The 23367-nt window shown below is 39.5% G+C and overlaps 2 protein-coding genes across 6 annotated transcripts in view; one reads left to right on the top strand and one right to left on the bottom strand.

Moving 5' to 3' along the window:
• PLA2G12B (phospholipase A2 group XIIB) overlaps nucleotides 1–15126 on the top strand; it is a 33417-nt gene extending 18291 nt beyond the window's left edge. Inside the window, exons 2-4 of one of the 4 annotated variants that reach the window (XM_046027012.1) lie at nucleotides 3159–3235; nucleotides 7557–7722; nucleotides 14707–15126. In XM_046027012.1, coding sequence (XP_045882968.1) covers nucleotides 3159–3235; nucleotides 7557–7722; nucleotides 14707–14828 — 365 coding nt within the window. In that variant the 3' untranslated portion in view covers nucleotides 14829–15126. Of the gene's footprint in view, nucleotides 1–3158; nucleotides 3248–7556; nucleotides 7723–14706 lie in introns of all 4 variants that reach the window. The other 3 variants (XM_046027011.1, XM_046027010.1, XM_046027013.1) reach the window with 3 other exon arrangements.
• Nucleotides 7120–23367, bottom strand: part of OIT3 (oncoprotein induced transcript 3) — a 36769-nt gene continuing 20521 nt past the window's right edge. Inside the window, exons 8-9 of one of the 2 annotated variants that reach the window (XM_046027007.1) lie at nucleotides 19541–19640; nucleotides 7120–7297 (exon numbers count right to left, since the gene is read on the bottom strand). In XM_046027007.1, coding sequence (XP_045882963.1) covers nucleotides 7226–7297; nucleotides 19541–19640 — 172 coding nt within the window. In that variant the 3' untranslated portion in view covers nucleotides 7120–7225. Of the gene's footprint in view, nucleotides 7298–16922; nucleotides 17740–19540; nucleotides 19641–23367 lie in introns of those variants that run through there. The other variant, XM_046027006.1, reaches the window with a different exon arrangement.

The raw sequence follows: 23367 nt of genomic DNA, 5'->3' as shown, positions 1-23367 counted from the left end.
CAAAACTCTTCAAAGTGTAGGGATAGAGGGCACATACCTCAATATTATCAAAGCCATCTATGAAAAACCCACCGCAAATATCATTCTCAATGGAGAAAAACTGAAAGCTTTTCCACTAAGGTCAGGAACACGGCAGGGATGTCCATTATCACCACTGCTATTCAACATAGTACTAGAAGTCCTAGCCTCAGCAATCAGATAACAAAAAGAAATTAAAGGCATCCAAATTGGCAAAGAAGAAGTCAAACTATCACTCTTCGCAGATGATATGATACTATATGTGGAAAACCCAAAAGACTCCACTCCAAAACTGCTAGAACTTGTACAGGAATTCAGTAAAGTGTCAGGATATAAAATCAATGCACAGAAATCAGTTGCATTTCTCTACACCAACAACAAGACAGAAGAAAGAGAAATTCAGGAGTCAATCCCATTTACAATTGCACCCAAAACTATAAGATACCTAGGAATAAACCTAACCAAAGAGGCTAAGAATCTATACGCAGAAAATTATAAAGTACTCATGAAAGAAATTGAGGAAGACACAAAGAAATGGAAAAATGTTCCATGCTCCTGGATTGGAAGAATAAATATTGTGAAAATGTCCATGCTACCTATAGCAATCTACACATTTAATGCAATCCCTATCAAAATACCATGCATTTTTTTTCAAAGAAATGGAACAAATCATCCTAAAATTTATATGGAACCAGAAAAGACCTCGAATAGCCAAAGGAATATTGAAAAAGAAAGCCAAAGTTGGTGGCATCACAATTCCGGACTTCAAGCTCTATTACAAAGCTGTCATCATCAAGACAGCATGGTACTGGCACAAAAACAGACACATAGATCAATGGAACAGAATAGAGAGCCCAGAAATAGACCCTCAACTCTATGGTCAACTAATCTTCGACAAAGCAGGAAAGAATGTCCAATGGAAAAAAGACAGCCTCTTCAATAAATGGTGATGGGAAAATTGGACAGCCACATGCAGAAAAATGAAATTGGACCACTTCCTTACACCACACATGAAAATAGACTCAAAATGGATGAAGGACCTCAATGTGAGAAAGGAATCCATCAAAATCCTTGAGGAGAACGCAGGCAGCAACCTCTTCGACCTCAGCCGCAGCAACATCTTCCTAGGAACAACGTCAAAGGCAAGGGAAGCAAGGGCAAAAATGAACTATTGGTGTTTCATCAAGATCAAAAGCTTTTGCACAGCAAAGGAAACAGTTAACAAAACCAAAAGACAACTGACAGAATGGGAGAAGATATTTGCAAACGACACATGAGATAAAGGGCTAGAATCCAAAATCTATAAGGAACTTAGCAAACTCAACACCCAAAGAACAAACAATCCAATCAAGAAATGGGCAGAGGACATGAACAGACATTTCTGCAAAGAAGACGTACAGATGGCCAACAGACACATGAAAAAGTGCTCCACGTCATTTGGCATCAGGGAAATACAAATCAAAACCACAATGAGATATCACCTCACACCAGTCAGAATGGCTAAAATTAACAAGTCAGGAAATGACAGATGCTGGTGAGGATGCAGAGAAAGGGGAACCCTCCTCCACTGTTGGTGGGAATGCAAGCTGGTGCAACCACTCTGGAAAACAGCATGGAGGTTCCTCAAAGTGTTGAAAATAGAACTACCCTATAACCCAGCAATTGCACTACTGGGTATTTACCCTAAAGATACAAACATAGTGATCCGAAGGGGCACGTGTACCCGAATGTTTATAGCAGCAATGTCTACAATAGCCAAACTATGGAAAGAACCTAGATGTCCATCAACAGATGAATGGATAAAGAAGACGTGGTATATATACACAATGGAATACTATGCAACCATCAAAAGAAATGAAATCTTGCCATTTGTGACAACATGGATGGAACTAGAGGGTATCATGCTTAGTGAAATAAGTCAATTGGAGAAAGACAACTATCATATGATCTCCCTGATATGAGGACATGGAGAAGCAACATGGGGGGTTAGGGGGATAGGAGAAGAATAAATGAAACAAGATGGGATTGGGAGGGAGATAAACCATAAATGACTCTTAATCTCACAAAACAAACTGGGGGTTGCTGGGGGGAGGTGGGGTTGGGAGCGGGGGAGGGGGTTATGGACATTGGGGAGGGTATGTGCTATCGTGAGTGCTGTGGAGTGTGTAAACCTGGTGATTCACAGACCTGTACCCCTGGGGATAAAAATACGTTATATGTTTATAAAAAAAAAATTGGAGGGGGAGGCGGACCATAAGAGACTATGGACTCTGAAAAACAACCTGAGGGTTTTGAAGGGTCTGGGGTGGGAGGTTGGGGGAACAGGTGGTGGGTAATAGGGAGGGCACGTTTTTGCATGGAGCACTGGGTGTTGTGCAAACAATGAATACTGTTACGCTGAAAAAATAAATAATTTTAAAAAAAGTTAAAAAAATTGAAATCTTACCATTTGCAAGGAAGTAGACGGAACTAGAGGATATTATGCTAAGTAAAATAAGCCAGTCAGAGAAAGACAAATATCATATGATTTCACTCACATGTGGAATTTAAGAAACAAAACAGAGGATCATTGGGGAAGGTAGGGAAAAATCAAACAAGACTAAATAAGAGAAGGAGTCAAACCGTAAGAGAATCTCAACTATAGGAAGCAAACTGAGGTTGCTGGAGAGGGTTGGGGTGGAGGAATGGGGTAACAAGGGTGATGGGCATTAATGAGGACACGTGATGTAACAATGAGCACTGGGTGTTATACGCAACTGCTGAATCACTGACTTGTACCTCTGAGACTAATAATATACTATATGTTAATTAACTGATTTTAAATAAAAGAATAAAAAGTAAAAGTTAGAAAAGAAAAAATAAAACAAAACACGAGAATTGTTAGTAGATGAATGCTCATAAAATTCTTAGAGATTAGGAGAAAAACACCAAACTAGTCTGAAAATTATTACCCTTTTATGACATTATCATCATTATCACCATCATTACCACCTAACTGGAATGTGACTATCTGGTGAGGAATGATGACTTTTAAAGGAAAATTTGAATATGATTTTAGATAATTTTTATTCGATGAATGTTTCCAAATGCTTAATTTCCTAATATTTCTCCCTGCTTTTTTCCTCTCTTTCTCCTGCTAGGAAAGGCACCCATGCCCAGACCTGGCTACAAGCCTCAGGAGCCCAACGGCTGCAGCTCCTATTTCCTGGGTCTTAAGGTACCAGAAAGTGTATGTACCATTATCATTATTTTCTTAGTTGATTGGTTTTAATGAAGGAAAGTCAATGAGTTATCCCTGATGGGCATGATCATTTATGGAATATAGGCAGTAAAATTGTTTTAAATTGGAGGGATGCCTGGGTGACTTAGTCAGTTAGGCATCTGCTTTTGGCTCAGGTCATGATCTGAAGGTCCTGGAATTAAGTCCTGCTCAGCAGGGAGCCTTCTTCTCCCTCTGCCTGCCGCACTCCCTCCTTGTACTCTCTCTCTCTCTGACAAAAAAGTAAATAAAGTCTTCAAAAAAACTGGATACAGAGTAAGGGAGATAATTTTCAAAGAATGTATCTGATTTCCTCTTATCAGAGGCAGCTGTCCCTCAAATAAGACCTTGTGTAATAAACTTGAAAATCACCACTGCAAGTATCAGCCAAATTTTAAGGACTCACACAAAACTTCCTATGAAATCTAACAAGTCTGACTTAATGTAGATTCAGTGAGACTTTTCCTGTGATGTGCTGGAGTCATTGGCACTGAGCAGCAAAGACTTTTCAAAGTGGTTGATTTCATGCTGGTAACATCAGATTGGATATTAAGAGTATTAAGATCACAGTAATCTACACATACCCAACCACATACAAGCCTCCAGCCCCCAGCCGCAAACCCCACCTAGCCACTGGCTAAACATTTCTCTTCATGCTGCTGGCCATTTCTCAAACTACTGACCTCTCCTGAAAACAAATAATAAACTGATTGATTTTAAGACCTCTTGGAGGCCCCTTTATCTGTTTGACTTCAAAAAAGAGGAGTGATGTAAAATGGAGGTGGATGGAGGTAGATTTTGAATTCTGCCTTAATCAGGCAAAAATTTCACTTTTCAGCTGATTCAAAAGATTTTACTTTGTAATAGTTTTCTAAGCAGCATAATCTTTATTCTTCTATCAAAAATGCTGCCCTCTGGGGCATGTGAGTGGCTTAGTCAGTTAAGCCTCTGCCTTTGTCTCAGGTCATGATCTCCGGGTCCTGGGACTGAGACCCTCATCTGGCTCCCAGCTCAGCGGAGAGTCTGCCTTTCCCTCTGCATGCTGTTCCCCCTGCTGGTGCTCTCTCTTTCAAATAAATAAAGAAAATCTTAAAAAAAAAATGTTGCCCACCATTATGGCATTTTTGTGCAAATTGGGAAAATGTCTCCTTTCCTTTTCCATCTGTCAGAAATTTATCCTAATATACTGATTGTTAGAAGAGGAAATTTGCCATTAACTAGACATTTTTCTTTCTTTCTTTTTTCAAAGATTTTATTTATTTATTTGACAGAGGGAGAGAGATCACAAGTAGGCAGAGAGGCAGGCAGAGAGAGGGGAAGCAGGCTCCCTGCTGAGCAGAGAGCCCTATTCGGGGCTCGATCCCAGGACCCTGAGATCATGACCTGAGCCGAAGGTTAAGGCAGAGGCTTAACCCACTGAGCCACCCAGGTGCACCATCTATCTTTCCTTCTTTCTTTCTTTCCCTTTCTTTCTTTCTTTTCTTCTCTTTTTTACAGATTTATTTATTTGAGAGAGAGAACCATGAGAGAGGAAGGGGAGGAACATAGAGAGGGAGAGAGAATCTTTAGTGGGCTTCTGCTGAACATAGAGCCCAACAAAGGGCTGGATCCCATGACCCTGAGATAACAACCTGAGCCAAAACCAAGAGTCAGACACTGAGCTGACTACACCACTCAGGCACCCTGCCTAGACATGTTTCTTAAGAAATGAACAAATCTATGATGTCTTGTGGGGAGCTGTCCCCTTTGATAGGATGCTTTTGAACATTGCACCACCCGCATGGCCATAGGCCCAGCCTTGTCCACAATCGACAACACATGTATGGAGACAGAGGAAAGGCAATCTTTTCAAATATTCCTTTATATTAGAGAAATCCCTTTTTTGGCTTTTTTAAAATTTCAGCGTAACAGTAGTCATTGTTTTTGCACCACACCCAGTGCTCCATGCAATACGTGCCCTCCCTATTACCCACCACCTGGTTCCCCCAACCTCCCACCCCCTGCCCCTTCAAGACCCTCAGGTTGTTTTTCAGAATCCATAGTGGCTTTTTTGGCTCTTATACTTGATACCAATTTGGTAGCTATGGAAGCCGTATCGAAACGGATATAGAAATGTACAAGTGGATGGAAATTATTAAGATGGACACATTAATGCTTCAGCAAGGCTTGACTTGAAAACAAATTTTTCCCTTCCTCATTCTTGAAAACTTCCCCTTCCCATCACTGTTTTTCTGTAGAACTTTTGTTCTAGGAACTCGGTATGGATGTTGATGCTTAGCAACGAGATGCGGATGGCTGGCATCGGCATGTGAAGACATAGGGGACACGGCTGGTAGCACGAACCAGATTCCTACTGACACTGCCCAATCCTGTATTTTCCTATACATCCTCTCTCAGCCTCTTACCCCAGGATGGGCTCAAAGTCTGGGAGCTATTAGTCCTGCAGCCTCCTTTGCCTGACAAAGGAGTAAACGATGTCCCTTCCTTATCCCCAAACTGTCTTCACATTACGTATCTTGGCTCCGGAGCCCAGAGGTCAGTTTTCAACAGCAGGCACTTTATTTTGGGAGTAATGTCATTTGGTTTATTGGTACAAGTATTGTTTAGAACTAGTTCAAGTATTTCCAATTTAGTTGACTTGAATGATCGCAACAATACTCATCGAATTTTCAAGGACCTCTGCTGGGATATATGTTTAATTGGAAGCATGAAGTATAAGCAAAATGGAAGGAATCAGATGATAGGAATCTGCCCAGAAATGCACAGCCCAGGCTGTTGCCTTGTCTAATGAGTTACGTAATGTACTCTTCATGTAACCATGTGTTTGTTTTTTTCTCTCAGAAGGGCATTTTAAATAGCCAATGTCCATATTCTGCCCTTAGGTGGCCTTGGAGTAAAAGTTCAAATAATGGACCATTTAAGGTGGAAAGGATCTGTAATAACTGCTTAATCAGTCACTCCCCACCCATACCGTAAACCCAGATATTCACAGTCTCCCCTCAGTCCAAGACTCTATGATCAGAAGAACTGCAGAAGATTGTAAGATTCTGTTCCTATGTCTAGACACCCCGATCCAAACTATTTCACAGACCACAGAACCGTCACTCTCTGCAATCATTCATTCTATCGTGTCCTTGCCTTCCTCCAGAGTCTTTATCAATTCTTACCAGTTACTTTGGAAGTCAGGGCCCTCCACCAACTTGCCTTTCTCTCTAAGTAAAAAATAATAAAAAAAAAAACCACAAAGAAATACATCTGTGCTAAGCCCTTGAAAGACTAAACAAACTGACTTGCTCACTTATGATTTGCTCATATATGATTTGTTCTCCTTTCTTTACCTGCTACACCCTAAGGTCTATCTTCAACCCTGATAAGCTTCTCAAAAAAAAAAAAAAAAGCAAAAACAAAAACAAAAAACAACCCCATATAAAGGTATCAAACTCTAGATGTGGCATTCTATGCACCTCGTTGCTCAGTTTATGCCACAACATTTGCAACTGTTTATAGGATGCTTAGTACATGTCCGTGTGTGTGTTAGATCTCACCATTGACCGCAGTCCGCCCTCGGTCAGGAGCCAAGGGTTCTAGGCCCCACCCTGCTCCCTGACACATACACACACTTTTAAAACTGTGCCGTGTGGGATGGGTCCCTAATAAATGCTGGTGACTTCTTTTTTTTTTTTTAAAGATTTTATTTTATTTATTTGACAGAGAGAGATCACAAGTAGGCAGAGAGGCAGGCAGAGAGAGAGGAGGAAGCAGGCTCCCTGTGGAGCAGAGAGCCCGACGCGGGGCTCGATCTCAGGACCCTGAGATCATGACCTGAGCCGAAGGCAGCGGCTTAATCCACTGAGCCACCCAGGCGCCCCAATGCTGGTGACTTCTTGATGAATGGAGGCTTAATTTTTCATACCTCTGAGCCTTTGGATCCTTTGCTCAAGCAAAATCTCATATGACATAGCTTTTGGTTGAATTCAGAGGTGACAACCTTCTGATCTCTATTTTCATCACTGCAGTGGCCTGCAAATTTGAAAATTACTACAGTTAAAAGAAGAGGAAAATGAGCTGCTCAGAGTTAATAAACTAATAACTAAACCATGATTGAAACTTAACATCTGGTAACTGTCAACTGGACAGATTCTCTCGAGTGTCTGGTGTTTTGGAATTGATCTGAATGTGTAATAGGAATTTGAGGGCTGGCTAGTTCATAACAAGGAGGGCAAGGTTGCCTCAGGTCCTTGGTCTGAACATGGCATTTTCTTCCTTCACTTTTCCCCAGATGGACTTGGGCATCCCAGCAATGACCAAGTGCTGCAACCAGCTGGACGTCTGTTATGACACTTGTGGCGCCAATAAGTACCGCTGTGACGCCAAATTCCGATGGTGTCTCCACTCTATCTGCTCTGACCTGAAGCGAAGCCTGGGCTTTGTCTCCAACGTGGAAGGTAGGCATCTTAAGGGCGTCTGCTGGTGAGCGGGGAGATCAGTTCCTGTTTTCATACAGAAATGTATCCAGAGCCCCTTTACACAAAGAAACCATTAGAGCTCACCGAACTTTCTTTCTAGAACACCGTGACAAATCTAAGAAGGGTGAAGGAAGATTCTGGGCATTCCTTCCCTAGGGTTCTTGCTGCCCTGCCCAGGAGCTGCTGGCCCCACTCCTGATGGACAGGGCCACACCAAAGCCTTCCCAGAGATATAAAAATCTATCCTTTAAAACCGGAGAAAGAGTTGCCCAACTGGCTTTGGCTATTCATTCCACGATTAAACAATTTTCCATATCGGGAGTTATTCTGTATAGGACCACTTGGTTTGGTTTAAGCCCTTTTTTCCTTATTTTATTCTCACTTGGGCAAAGAATTTTAAAAAACCTATCCTTTCTACATAAAGCCCTGTGTATTCTTGAGGATAATTATTTTTAAACAACTGCTTAGCTACTCAGTTTCTAGCACTGATTGTGTCATTTCTTTTCCCTAATTTGCCTTAAGAAAAGCTTTAATCATTTAGTTTCCAAAGCCAGACCATTACATCCAGGTTTTAGTATTATGTAGTTTTAGATGGCAAAGTTTGACATTTAAGCTTCTAAGGAGCTGGCCTCGTGCCACTGAGAAAGTCAGCAGTAGAAAGAATCTTGTATTGTTTTCATAGATTAATGTCTGGTGTGTAGTCTTAAAAGGAATGTGCGAAGGCTTGAATATATGAATAATTAATTAGGCCCCATAAAAAGGAGTATTATCCTATCCGTACTGACAAAAGGTGAATAAGTACCTGCTTCTAATCTAGGGTCAGGTCAAGTTGCTTCCTCTAAGCAACGTTCTATTGATTCTTTTTCCTAAATATCTCTTTGACATACCACTTGCCTGGTTACTGTAAGTTAATCTAATCTCTAGGTCCCATCCAATCTATTTTCCCTATAGGGACGAGACATATTTTTGTGCCACATGAATCCAGTCATTTCCACCCTCTGTGTAAGTCCTTCAATTGGTACCTCTTCCTTGGGATTAAATCCAAACCCATATGATATACATAGCCTTTTCTGATCTGGCCCTATCCTACCTCTCCAGCATCATAGTACTTATTTTTTTTTTAAAGATTTATTTATTTGACAGATAGAGATTACAAGTAGGCAGAGAAGCAGGCAGAGAGAGAGAGAGAGAGGAGGAAGCAGGCTCCCTGCTAAGCAGAGAGCCCGATGCGGGGCTCGATCCCAGGACCCTGGGATCATGACCTGAGCTGAAGGCAGAGGCTTTAACCCGCTGAGCCACCCAGGCGCCCCCATAGTACTTATTTTTGATTTCTCTCCTGACTTCTGCCATTCCAAACTCCTTGAGTTGATGGACCATAACTTTCTGTCTCTACAGGTCCCTCTGCTTGGAACATTCTTTTTTTTTTTTTTTTTTTTAAGATTTTATTTATTTATTTGACAGAGATCACAAGTAGGCAGAGAGGCAGGCAGAGAGAGAAGGAAGCAGGCTCCCTACTGAGCAGACAGCCTGATGTGGGGCTCGATCCCTGGACCCTGGGATCACAACCCGAGCCAAAGGCAGAAGCCCCAACCCACTGAGCCACCCACGCGCCCCTGCTTGGAACATTCTGATCATTCATTTTTTGTTGTTGCTGAACAGCTTTATTGAGATATCATTCACATACTATACAACTGAACCATTTAAATGCTTTTAAAATATGTTCAGAGGACTACGTGGTCAGCCCCACAATCAATTTTAGGACATTTTCAACACTCCAAAAGGAAATCCCATAGCCATGAGCAATCTCACTCCATCTTTCCCCTGCCCGGCCCTTGACAGCCATGAAGCTACTTTCTACCTCTATTGATTTGCCTATTCTGGACATTTCATATACGTGGAATCATAAAATATGTGGTCTTCTGTGACTGGCTTCTTTAACTCAGGAATGTTCATCCATGTGGTAGCATGTATCAGTATTTCATTCCTTTTTATTGCTAAATTATATTCCATTATATGGATATAACATATTTTCTTTATTCATCAAATGAAGGACATTTGGGTTTTTTCCCACTTTTTGTCTATTATGAACAATTCTTGTATAAACACCAATGCATGGGTTTTTGTGGAGACATATTTTTTCATTTCTCTTGAGTATATATATCTAGGAGGGGAATTCTGGGGTATAATGGTAATTTTATGGCAAACTGTTTTTCAAAAAAGCTGTACCATTTTACATTCCCACCAGCAATGTATTAAAGTTCCAATTTCTCTTCATCATTACCAACCCTTGTTATTATCTTTTTAAAAAAGTTTATTTATTTAAGCAATCTCCACACCTAACATGGGGCTCAAACTCATGGCTCTGAGAGCAAGAGTCACATGCTCTCAAGGAGCCAGCCAAGTGCCCCTCTGTCTTTTTAATTATAGACCCCAGTGAATGTGAAATGGTATCACATTGTAGTTTTGATTTGCATTTCCCTGATTACTTATGATGAGCATCTTTATATGTGTTTATTTGGCTATTATATATCTGCTTTGGAAAAAGTTCTGTTCAGATCTTTGCTTTTTTTTTTTTTTAAGATTTTATTTATTCATTTGACAGAGAGAGAGATCTCAAGTAGGCAGAGCAGCAGGCAGGGGTGGGAGAAGCAGGCTCCCTGCTGAGCAGAGAGCCCGATGTGGGGCTCAGTCCCAGGACCCTGAGATCATGACCTGGGCTGAAGGCAGAGGCTTAACCCACTGAGCTCCCCAGGTGCCCCAGATCTTTGCCTCTTTTTAATTTGGATTTCTTGTCTTTTTAATATTGAGTTATAAGGGCTCTTTATATATTCTGGACATATGTCCCTTACTGAATGTAGATTTCACTAATATTTTCTCTCATTTTGTGTTTTTGTTTTTTGGGTTTTTTTTTTTTTTACATTCTTGATGAAATTACTTGTAAAGCGGAAGTTTTACATTCTGATTAAGTCCAATTTATCTATTTTTTCTTTTATTGCTTCTACTTTTGGTGTCATTTGTAAGAAGGCTTTATCTCAAGATCACAAAGATTGCTCTTCTAAGAGTTTCTTCTTCTAAGAGTTTTGTTTTAGCTTATATATTTAGGTCTATGATCTACTTTAGTTAATTTTTACATATGGTGTAAAAAAGAGGTCCAACTTCATTCTTAGGTACTTGGAGATACAGATGTTCCTGCATATTGCTGAAAGACTGTTCTTTCTCACATTCAGTTGTTTTTGCACCCTTATCAAAAATCAATTGAATATAGATGCAGTGTTTATTTCTAGACTTTCAATTCTATTCCATCAATCTATGCCAGTGCCACACTGTCTTTATTATTGTGGTTTTGGGGTAAACTTTGAAATCAGGAAGTATTCTTCAACTTTGTCCTTCTTTTTCAAGATTGTTTTGGATATTCTGGATGCTTTGCATTTTCATGTGAATTTTAGGTTCAGTTTGTCAATTTCTGAAAGAATTGGCAGTTGGAATTTTGATAGGGCTTTTATTAAATCCGTAGATCAATTTGAGGCATATTACCATCTTAACAAAATTAGGTTTTCTGATCAGTGAAAATGAGTGTCTATTTATTTGGATCTTCTTTATTTTCTTTCAATAATGTTTTATAGTTTTCAGAACACAAGTCTTAACACTTTTGTTTAATTTATTCATAAGTATTAATTTATTCATTTTGTTGTTATTATAAATAAAATTTTATTTCATTAATAATGTACAGAAATACACCTGATTTATATATATTGATCTATTATCCTGCAACCTTGCTGAACTCACTTATTAATTTTAATAGATTTTAGTGGATTCCTTAGGTTTTTCTATACAAAAGAAAATGACCTCTACATATCATCTTCCTTTCCAATTTGGATGTCTTTTAAATATTCCTCTTGCCAATTCTCATGTCTAGAACTTCCAGTACAACATTGAATAGTACAATATTGAATACTGAATAGAAGTGAGAGAAGTGAGAACAATGTAAGAGCAAGTAAACAAATGGTACCAAGCAACCAGAGAGCCAAAGAAGAAATCAAAAGAGAAATAAAAAAAATATATTGAGGGCACCTGAGTGGCACAGTCAGTTAAGTGTCTATCTCTCTATTTTTTTTTTAAGATTTATTTATTTTTATTTTAGAGAGAAAGAGAAAGAGTGTGGGGAAGAGGGGCAGGAGAGAGAGAGAGAGAGAATTCCAAGCAGACTCCCTGCCTTGCGCAAAACCTGATGTGGGGCTTGATCTTGATCCTGAGATCATGACCTGAGTTGAAATCAAGAGTTGGACACTTAACTCTCAGAGCCACACAGGCGCCCCAGCATCTGTCTCTTGATTTTGACTAGATCATGATCTCAGGGTTGTGAGACTGAGTCCTGCATCAGGTTCCATGTTCAGTGGGGAGTCTGCTTGAGATTCATTCCCTCTGCTTCTCCCCCTGCTCTTTCTCTAAAATAAACAAAATTTTTAAAAATATATTGAGACAAATGAAAATGAAAATACAACATTCTTAAACTTATGAGATGCAGAAAAAACAGTTCTAAGAGGGAAATTCATAGCCATAAATACCTATATCAAGAAAAAAGAAAGATCTTGAAAAAACTCTAGCTTTACTCCTCAAGGAAATAGAAAAACAAAAGGAATGGAACCCAAAGTTAGTGAAAGAAAGGGAATAACAAAGATCAGAGCAGAAATAAATGAAATGAAGGCTAAAATAACAATAGAAAAGATAAATGAAATTAGGAGCTCTTTTTAAAAAGGTGAACACATAGGCAAACCTGTAGCTAGACTCACTAAGAATAAAAGAGAGAGAACTCAAATAAATAAAATCAGAAATGGAAGAGGAGACATTACAACTGATACCACAGAAATACAAAGGATCACAAGAGACTACTATGAATACTTATATGCCAGCAAATTGGACAACAGAGGAGAAATGGGTAATTCCTAGAAACACACAGCCTACCGAGACTGAAAAATGAAAAAATAGAATCTGAATAGACTGATCATTGTAGCATGATGGAATCAGCAATTAAAAATCTCCCAACAAATGAACAAGATGGATTTTTAAAGTGGCTTCAACATTTAAAGAAGAATTAATCATCCATTTAAATGACTTCATCATTTAAAAAAATTAATACCAGGGCGCCTGGGTGGCTCAGTAGGTTAAAGCCTGTTCATTTAGCTCAGGTCATGATCCCAGGGTCCTGGGATCAAGCCCCGCATCAGGCTCTCTGCTCTGCGGGGAGCGTGCCTCCTCCTCTCTCTCTCTGCCTGCCTCTCTGCCTACTTGTCTGTCAAATAAATAAATAAGATCTTAAAAAAAAATTAATACCAATCCTTCTCAAACTCTTCCAAAAAACAGAAGAGGACACAACACTTCCAAATTCACTTTATGAGGCCAGCATTACCCTGATACCCAAACTAGACAAGGACACCACAGGAAAAGAAAATTAGAGGTCAATATCCCTGATGAACATACATGCAAAAACCATCAACAGAATTTTAGCAGACCTAACTCAACAATACATTAAAAGGATCAGACATCATAATAAAGTAGGATTTATTCAAGGGATGCAAGGATGGTTCAACATCAGCAAACCAGACAATGCGAAGCACCACATTAACAAAATATCATACAGTCATTTCAATAGATGCAGAAAAAGCATTTTAATGAAATTCAATATCCATTTGTGATGAAAACTCTCAACACAATAAGTATAGGGAGATCTCAATATAATAAAGGCCACACATGACAAGCCCACAGTTAACATCATGCTTAATGGAGAAAAGCTGAAAACTTTCCAAGATTAGGAATAAGACAAGAATGCTCACTTTCACCACTTTTATTTAACATAGTATTAGAAATATTCTAGCCAGAGCAATTAGACAAAAAGAAGAAATAAAAGACATTCAAATTGAAGTGGGAGATGTAAAATTATCACTATTTGCAGATGACATGATATCATATATGCAAAACCCTAAAGACTTCACCAAAAAACTGTTAGAATTAATAAATTCAGTAAAGTCGCAGAATACAAGATTAATACACAAAATCAGTTTTGTTTCTATACTCTAATAATGAATTATCAGAGAGAGATATTTAAAAATTTTTCATTTACAATTGCATCAAATGAATAAAATACCCAGGAATAAATTTAACCAAGGAGGTGAAAGACCTGTGCATTGAAAACTGTAAGACACTGATGGGAGAACTGAGAATGACACAAATAAATGGAAAGATACTCAGTGATCATGGATTAAAAGAATATTCTTACAATGCGAATACTACCCAAAACAATCTACAGATTCAATATAATTCCTATCAAAATTCTAATGGAACGTGTTCTGAGATGCCTTCCCTAATAACTCTTACCCTTGAGAGAGAAAGACTCTTTCTGTGGGTTCCCAATCAACCTTGATATCACTTCCATAATGGTGTAGTGTAACCATTTGTTTACTTATCCATCCTGTCCACCTCTTTGTCCAAACCGTGAGTACTTGGATTAGGATCTCTTTGGTCTTTGTGTCCCTGATGCCTAAGAGAATTATTGACCAACATACATGTTTTTCTAATGAGTGAATTGTTATTCATCCCACACTTGAACAGAAAAAGTTATTGGAAACATAGTAGAGTTATTTAGGGAGTATTCTGCAAAAATGATAGGGTTTCCATGGAGTGAGCATAGTGGTATGGGAGCTTCTGATTGCTAAGCATGATTTTGACCTGGAGGCCCATAAAAGAAGGATATCCCAAAGTATATTCTGCTTTACCTGATTGAATAGAAGCTTATGAAAATGCTTCTCTTTCATGTATGTTTTCTTTTTAATTCTGTATTTGGATTACCGCCTTTACTTTCCTCCAGGTATCATGTCATCCTTGGAATTACATTGCTTTTTAAAATTACTCAGACTACTTGGGATAGTCTTGTATATTAACCTTTTATCTCTCTTCATCTTTTTCAAGCAGCCTGTGATTCTCTGGCTGATACTGTGTTCAATACCGTATGGACCCTGGGCTGCCGACCTTTTATGAATAGCCAACGGGCAGCCTGTATCTGTGCAGAAGAGGAGAAAGTAGAGTTATGAGAAAGAGGTGATCCCTTCCTGGTTTTCAGTGACACCACGGCTCTCGTTCTCTGAGATGATAGTGTGGCAGATGTGTCTCATCCTTGCTTCCAAAAGTTTGGATATCACAAAGCAAGAGAAAGAAAACCTTGTTCTACTGCTGAGAAGTGAGTCCCATCCCTTGAGGAGCATTGGAAAAAAGCCATGGAGTGATTTGAAGACCACTCTTCATTTTAACAATGGTTTCTCCAACCGAGACACATTTTCTGGCAATTCAGTTCTTAGTTTAAAGACTAAAATAAAGACTAAAATACTGGGATTCCTGGACTTGGTTTTTATATTCACAAGTGAAACATTGGAGAGTCCACCCATTTGGGAGGTAAGGACTTTCCTCTGGTCCATCTTTCAGTTGCCAGTAAGCATCTCACATTTAATAAGTAGTACTTTTTAGAAAAGAGATGAATGACGTCCATTCTCACCACTCTGCTTCTGTTTCACTTAGAGGAGAACAGAACCCATCCTGGTAAGTTCCATCATTGATAACCATCATTCCCACTGGTGCTTGGAGAGATGAGAACAGGAGGGCAAGGTCAGAGACTTACCTGGATAAGGCCAATGAAGGTGGAGGTCAGATGGAGTTAGGTGTCTGAGGTTCCATTTTTTTCCTTCAATGAACTATTCCTGTTGATATTCCCAATTCCCAAGTGGTGTTAGTATCATATTAAAATCTGAGAAGTAGGTGGTAAAAATTGCCCTTGAAAATACCTAGGAGAAGTCCCTGAAATCTGAGGGGATACAAATGGTCTGTCCCTAAACTTTGGTTCTCAATCCTGACTGCAAATTAGAATCACCAGAGGAGCAGTAAGAAACAAACAATTTCTGGGCCTGTTATCTACCTATGGGTGTTTTATAAATGCTTCCCACCTGATTCTGATGCACTGGGAAGGCTGAGGTCCACTAAGATCAGGGGTTGGCAAGTGAAGCTCATGGGCCAAAGCAGGCCTAACATCTGCTTCTGTGAAGTTTTATTGGACCACAACTGTGTTTTCATTTGTTTACGGCCACTCCTGTGCTACAACCTCAGAGATAAAATAGTTGTGACAGACTGGCCAGAAAGCCTAAATGTTTACCATTTGGCCCTTGACATAAAAAGCTGGCCAATTGTTGACCTAGGTCATTCTGTCTTTTCTCTTCCTTTTGTTGATTTTACTGGTTCCATTAAGAATTATTGATGATTGGGGCGCCTGGGTGGCTCAGTGGGTTAAGCCGCTGCCTTCGGCTCAGGTCATGATCTCAGGGTCCTGGGATCAAGCCCCGCATCGGGCTCTCTGCTCGGCAGGGAGCCTGCTTCCCTCTCTCTCTCTCTCTCTGCCTGCCTCTCTGCCTACTTGTGATCTCTCTCTGTCAAATAAATAAATAAAATATTAAAAAAAAAAGAATTATTGATGATAACCATTTTAAAGAGAACAAGAAAAAAAACTGTTTCTTGATCTTATGTAAAGTCAAAAATTAATTGGCATATTAAGAAATTGGATTCAATTGCATATAACATTTTAAATATAAAATTGCATATAAAATTTATTCCTGTGGTTTATAATATTTATTTCAATAAAATTTATTGAACATCTACCTACAAAATGGAGTATGGTATAATTTTACAAATGGACTATGGTATAATTTATTCTGGGGGCATAGAATGCCAAATAACAGGGCATATGGTACCAAATTTTAATTTTTTTTACAGTTCAGTCGTTGAACCTCTTACATGCAAGTTAATAAATTAAAAAAAAATTTTTTTTTAATTTGACAGAGAGACACAGTGAGAGAAGGAACACAGCAAGGGGAGTGCGAGAGGGAGAAGCAGGCTTCCCACCGAGCAGGGAGCCCGATGTGGGGCCCAAACCCAGGGCCCTGGGATCATGACCCAAGCGAAAGGCAGATGCTTAGCAACTGAGCCACCCAGACACCCATGTTGATAAACTTTTTAAAGATTTATTTATTTATTTTGGAAGGGGGGAGGAGGGCAGAGGGAGAGAGAATCTCAAGTAGAGTCCATGAATGGGGCCTGACATGGGGCTCAATCTCATGACTCTGAGATCAGAACCTGAGCTAAAACTGAGAGTTGGATGCTTAACCCACTGCACCACCCAGGTGCCCCGCATGTTAATAAATTTATTAATTGAAAATATTTCACTTAAGATGGTATAAAAACTTCAAAAAAGAAAACATCATGCAAGGGGAAAATCAAATAGTAACTTTTAGTACACACTTACATCGATAAACTTCCTAATGCCCTGTAAATATTCTGTGCTTGAATTGAAATTTCAGGGTATAATTATTATTGACATATTTAAGGAGTTACTGGGTATTTAAGTCATAATTTCAAGCAACTATTTAATTTATTTTAAGTCTGTAGTTGGGAGTGTCATGCCCAACTTTTGGTTGTAGTGGTCCTATGTATCCTACACTAGGTGTTTTATTGTAGGGAGGAAACGTGGGAAATGGAGCTGCTTTCGGAAGGGAGAGTGCAGCTTTCAACGTCAGGAGGATGAAGCCCCATGTGGGTCAGGTCAGTCAGTTGTGAAGTGACTTTTCCAGTAGGGTCCCCAATCAGAATGAGTCCGTTATGGAAGTCTGTCTAAACCCACAGTATGAGGTTTAAAGAATGTCGTGTTCTAGGGTATTGACTGATGTTCTCAGTGGGGAGAAGTTCTAAAAGGAGGGCAACCCAGAGCCAGGAGTCGGGTGTGGGGCGGTCCTAGTCCTCCCAGTCGATCCTGATCGGGCCACCTGTCAGCATCTGGCTCTGGGGACCAGCTGTATCCTCTCCTTCCACTGCCTCACGACGCACTCGCCGGTGGCAACCCTGGGCACAGCGGGAATGCTCATCCAGCCGTCCACAGACAAGGACCTGGCAGTGCAGAAACACTTCCTGGAAAGACCATAAAGGATAATTAAGAAAAATAGTGATAACAGATGCAGCTCGTAGGGCCCCGTCTGGAAGCCAGATGCTATACCAGATGTTTCATATATAGTATCTCATCTCATATAAACAACAGCCCTCTGAGGTAGATGTTGTCATCCCCATTTTACAGATGAGGAAACTGAGACTTAAGTTAGTTTGCCCAGATTCACACCATTGGTCAGGTGGGCAAACACATGGAGTCACGTGGGTGATCTAACCCCACCCCCACCCCCAAGCATAACTCCTGCCTTTGTATAGGGACAGGAGAGACCTTCGAGAAGGGAGCACCTAATAACGTTAACATCTTTGTTCTTCACATCAAAGTCTGGGAAAAACATTGGTGCCTGCATGCTTCTGTGTAAAATAACAAGTTCTTTGTCCAAGCTTCTTCCTCTAAATTACCTCCCAAATCATGCTGCCTGCTTGGGGAGGGAGATCAGGATTAGCCATCATGGTTAACAGTTGTTCTAGAACAGTGATATGTCAGGAAAGGACATGAATTCACTTAAATGCAGTGTGGAAAAGATAGTTGGTCTCTTAAACTTCCTTTGGTTTAAAAGTTTCAACAACTCTATTGAAAAAAAAACCACAAAGTTTCCACCTTAACATTCTCTCTATTGCCTCTTATAACCTCTGTGTGTGTTTTTTTCAAAAATGCAGCATACCAGGGCACCTGGGTGGCTCAGTGGGTTGAAGCCTCTGCCTTCAGCTCAGGTCATGATCCCAGGGTCCTGGGATTGAGCCTCACGTCAGACTCTCTGCTCGGCGGGGAGCCTGCTTTCCTCTCTCTCTTTCTGCCTGCCTCTCTGCCTACTTGTGATCTCTGTCTGTCAAATAAATAAATAAAATCTTTAAAAAAAAATTGCAGCATACTCAATATGCATGTAAATTGTTATGACATATCACTTTTAATATCTCCTTTTCCTATATTTCTCATTTTAATAACTGCTTAATATTACACTAATAAATATGTGGTAGCCCTGTTAGGGGGCTTTTTCTCCTTCTCTATAACATCCAATAAATCTCATTTTTCTTTTTTCACTTGTTTTTGAGAAACTGTCAGAATTAGAATTTTTAGATAAAAGAATCTGATGATTTTATGGTTATTACTACATATTACCAGACAACTTTCCAGATACCATACCCATTTATACTGCCACTATATACTTCTCCCTATAACCTTGCAAGCATTGTGATTTATAATTTTTATAAATTTAATATGTATAAAATAACATCTTATAATTGTTTTAATTGGCATTTTAAGTACTGTTTTCACTGAACAAATCACTATTTGTCTTTTCTGTGAATTTTCTGCCCATATCCTTTGCCATATGACTACCACACAGGCTTTTCAACCATACCCCCCCACAACAATTTAAAGTTATGATCATAAAGGGGCTGCTGGGTGGCTCAGTCTGTTAGGCGTCTGATTCTTGACCTCAGCTCAGGTCTTGATCTCAGGGTTGTGGGTTTGAGCCCCATGCTGGGCATAGAAATGACTTAAATAAAATAGAACTTAAAATAAAAAAAAATAAATGATCATATAGTATTTTCTTTGAACAAACACAGTGATTTTACTGGAAGAAAGGCAGATAATTGTGACATTCTAGATAGCTAGTTCTGCGGTGTTTTTCATAGAGGTAATGCGGATCCCAACTGTGAGCTCACAGAGAATGTCAACAAACAAGCAGGCCAAGAAATGAGGGTCAGGCCTGAGGATGGGGGAGGGGGTGCGGTGTGGGTTCCAAGATAAAGGTGTTAAGCTCACCTTGTGGTCTTTGCCCACAAACTTGAACACTGGGACCTGGAAGTGCTTTGCTAGGTGGTCCCGGGCCGTGTACTGCTTCACGGAGTCATCTGAAACACAGCTGAAAGCAGGACAGGAGAGCACGTAAGACTTGATGGCTTCAGCAGAGATGGAAAAACAATCTGGTCCAATGTGTTTAATCCAAAGAAATGCTGACTGGGTGGAGGAGGCTGGGCTGCACTCAAGTTTTTGGAGAATGAAGGAAAAATGAAATTCCCTCCCTGCAAAGTCGTCTTCAGCCCTGCTCATGAACACTGTCTGTCCCATCTCTCATTCTCTGTACCCACGAACTGGGCACAAGGACCTCTCTATACGTCAATGTATTAAAGCAGGAGCAACAGCAACCACATTTCTTTCAAGGATACCTTTTGAAATGAAGATATCTCTGATATTTCCGGAAGGCTGTGTTTTCATTTGTAATACATCACAGGAATTCTGCATTCATGTCCTTGATGATTGGTTTAAGATTTCAAAAATATTTATTGGGCACCTAATACATACTAAACCCCAAAGGGGGTTCAAAGGCGAGCAAGCCTCAATGTATGCAACACAAAGCTGCATAAAGATTTAAGTTCCAGAGAGAGTAACTGGTTCTACTGGGAAGGTTCATTCTCCTCCCAACTGTTGAACTTCATTTTTTCCCAAATTTAATGCAAAGTTGTAGTTTGATAGGGTCTTGGGGTTTCCATCTCAGGTCTACTCCTTAAAGTGAAAGTCCTAGGCTCACCTCAAGGTTAGCTGGGGAAAAGAAGTCTTACTGATTCTCAATTTTGAGACCAAGGTTTAGTATTTGATGAACATTTTCTCCTGAGAGGACAGGGATTACACTTGTATCGTCTTTCCCACTGTGAATTTTAAAGGAACTTTAAATTCTGGGTGTATTTTCCTTTTTCTGGATACCTATTAGTTCTTGTCTACCAGTCCAGGAAAAAAAAAATGTGGGGACCAGAAAGAAAAGTCTATGAACCTGGATCTTTGCTTCACATGCTTACAGACCACTTTCTAGTTCATTGCTAAGTACTGTTTCAGTGCAGTTCAAAAAACCCAATAAAACTGTTTAAAAAGAAGACATTGTGATATATAATACTCCTAGTCCATATTCCCTTGACCTGAAGAGAATCTAAATATATTATGCAATTTCAGTTATTTCTTGTATTTATGTTCTCATTTTCATTTTCTTGAGATGAAGTTAATATATACCATCTTTTGATTATGTTCTGTAACAAATACCTATCACATATCTAATCTGTGCAACGTGTTCTGCTGGGAGCCGCAGAGGCTATAAAGATGAATAACATGGTCTATGATGTCAAGAACTTTACTGTCTGTATCTAGGACAAAAATAGTAACATGATATCAAAATGGCACTTTCATCTAAGGGCCTCACCATTTTCAATTACTTTTACCTAAAAATACCATTGTTTTTCTTTAAGAGAGAAAATGAGGCAGGAAGAGTTGTTATGGGGTAATATACTACAGAATAGGACCCAGGACAAATTCTGGCTCTTGACCAGGTGTTTGCTGTGATTAGACAATGTGGTTCATCAACTCTAAGTTCACATGCTAAAAGAAAGTAAGGATGGTATAGGATAATCCAAAATAATCGATTACTCAGAAGTTGTCCAATGTTTCACTTTGGAATTCAATGTTTCTTTTTCTGGAGATTACCTTTCTAATTCTACTTTGCTGAGGTTTGCTCTAAGTTGCTTTGCATTCTCTGAGCAAACGTCAACTAAAACTGGAGAGAAGTGAATGAGCTGTGTTGAGTATCAGGGGGAAATGACCTGATTTAAATGCAAGCTGAGAACAATGAATAATCAAATAATTTATAAATGTAAGCTTACTGCATTATGTTTATTTTAGGGCTCTGGACTTGCCTCAAATGATTATTATGATAAATACCCATTCAATAGTTCATTTGACAGCTATTTAATGACCCTTACTATAGGATAGTCACAGAGGGGAAAAGAAAAGGAAGGAAAATTTCTAGCTCAGGGCGGAAGGAATCAAGGAAGGCTTCATGGAGGAAAGAAATCCAACTGAATCTTGAAGGAATAGGGAGACTTAGGCAGGAAGAAAAGGAGAAGATTTCTGCAGAGGAAACAGCAGGTGCAGCGAGGAAGGTGTAGGAAATAATAGAGTCTGGGAATTGCCTGTAGTTCCCTTTGTTAGGAGCAGAAACTGGAGAGGGCAGAGGTCTGTGTGTGAGGCACCATGAGCCAAGCTCAGTGCTGGATTTTATCTGGAGGAATCGTCTCACAGACACCATTCCAGTACTCTCCATTATTGTGCCAGAGATGGGACCATTTGACTGTTTACTAAATAGACCTCTACTGCTGAGTTTTTAAATTCTTGCCTCTGGCTTTTAAGCATTTTAATTTCTCCTGCAGCATATTTTTAGCTTTTAGCTATTCTGTATGAGCTAAGGGCTAGAAAATTAAAAAGCACAACTTCTTAGAACTCTCTAAAATAAAAAGTAGATAGTCCTTAACTGAGCATCTGAATAACAAATATATAAATAAACTTTACAAGCTTTACTAAGATTGTAGATTACATGTTTTGTCAGTAAGCGAGTTATGATTATGCATTTATTTTTGCAAAAAGTAAATACAGGGGTAGGAAAAGACTCTTGGAATGAGAGAAATGTTCCCTATCTTGACTGTAGTGATGGCTTCAATGAATGCATACATCAGAACTTACCAAACTGTACACTTTCAATGTGTATACTTGTTGTATGAGAATGGTATTCCAATACAGCCATTAAAAAAAAGGGGGGTGCCTGGGTGGCTCAGTGGGTTAAAGCCTCTGCCTTCAGCTCAGGTCATCATTTCAGGGTCCTGGGATCGAGCCCCACAAGGGGCTTTCTGCTCAGCGGGGAGCCTGTTTCCTCCTCCCTCCCTGCCTGCCTCTCTGCCTACTTGTAATCTCTATCAAATAAATAAATAAAATCTTAAAAAAAAAAAGGAACCCACATCTACTCCCCACTAAAAGTAAATCCATTCCTTAATTTCCTTAGCATTAGGTATGCGAATGAAAAAAAAAAAAAAGAAATAATAAATGATATTTCTACTTTTCATTTTAAACCTTTGTGGAGGTTATTTTAAGATGGCAAGAAATCCAAAGAGTTACAGACACCTATGAGACCTGTTACTGGCCATGCAAAGCAGCTCAGAATGATACATTTTCCATGTTCTGAAAACAAGCTAAGGGAGGCTACAAGTACTCCTGCTAGCAAAGAGTTAAATTTACCAACCAAAAGAAATCAAGAGTCATCAAAGGTTTTCAGCAGGGATCTGACTACATGTGTGTGTGTGTGTGTGTGTGTGTGCGCGCGCTTGTATATATATATATATATATATATATATATATATATATATATATTTTTTTTTTTTTTTTTTTTTTTTTTTTTTTTACCCCTAACTTTTAACATTTGTTTTTCTTTTGACTGGTTACCCAGGGATTCTTGGAGCTGAGATTTGAGAGTTGGGATTCAGGGGGCTGTCGTGAGGCTGTGTTTGCTATCCAGGTGAAAGGTAAGGGCTGGAATTAAGACAGAGCAGAACAGAGGGAACAAGTCTGGGGGTACTGCTTCTTCCACAAAAGCCTCTTGGTTGATCCCATGTGCTTCAAAGCTGAACATCCCTGTGCAAGAGACTGATGGCAGCAGATGGAGGATGCCTGCGGTGAGAGAGCCAGTAGACAAAACTAAGCAGACATTTCAGAGTCCATGAGGTCCATTAGTAAAGGGCAGGGTCCAGGTGGTGCTCTTGTTATATCATTTCCCTTTC

Source organism: Meles meles, chromosome 13, assembly GCF_922984935.1.
Source record: "Meles meles chromosome 13, mMelMel3.1 paternal haplotype, whole genome shotgun sequence".
In the NCBI taxonomy this organism is placed as follows: domain Eukaryota; kingdom Metazoa; phylum Chordata; class Mammalia; order Carnivora; family Mustelidae; genus Meles; species Meles meles.
This window is presented reverse-complemented; position numbering and strand designations above follow the sequence as displayed.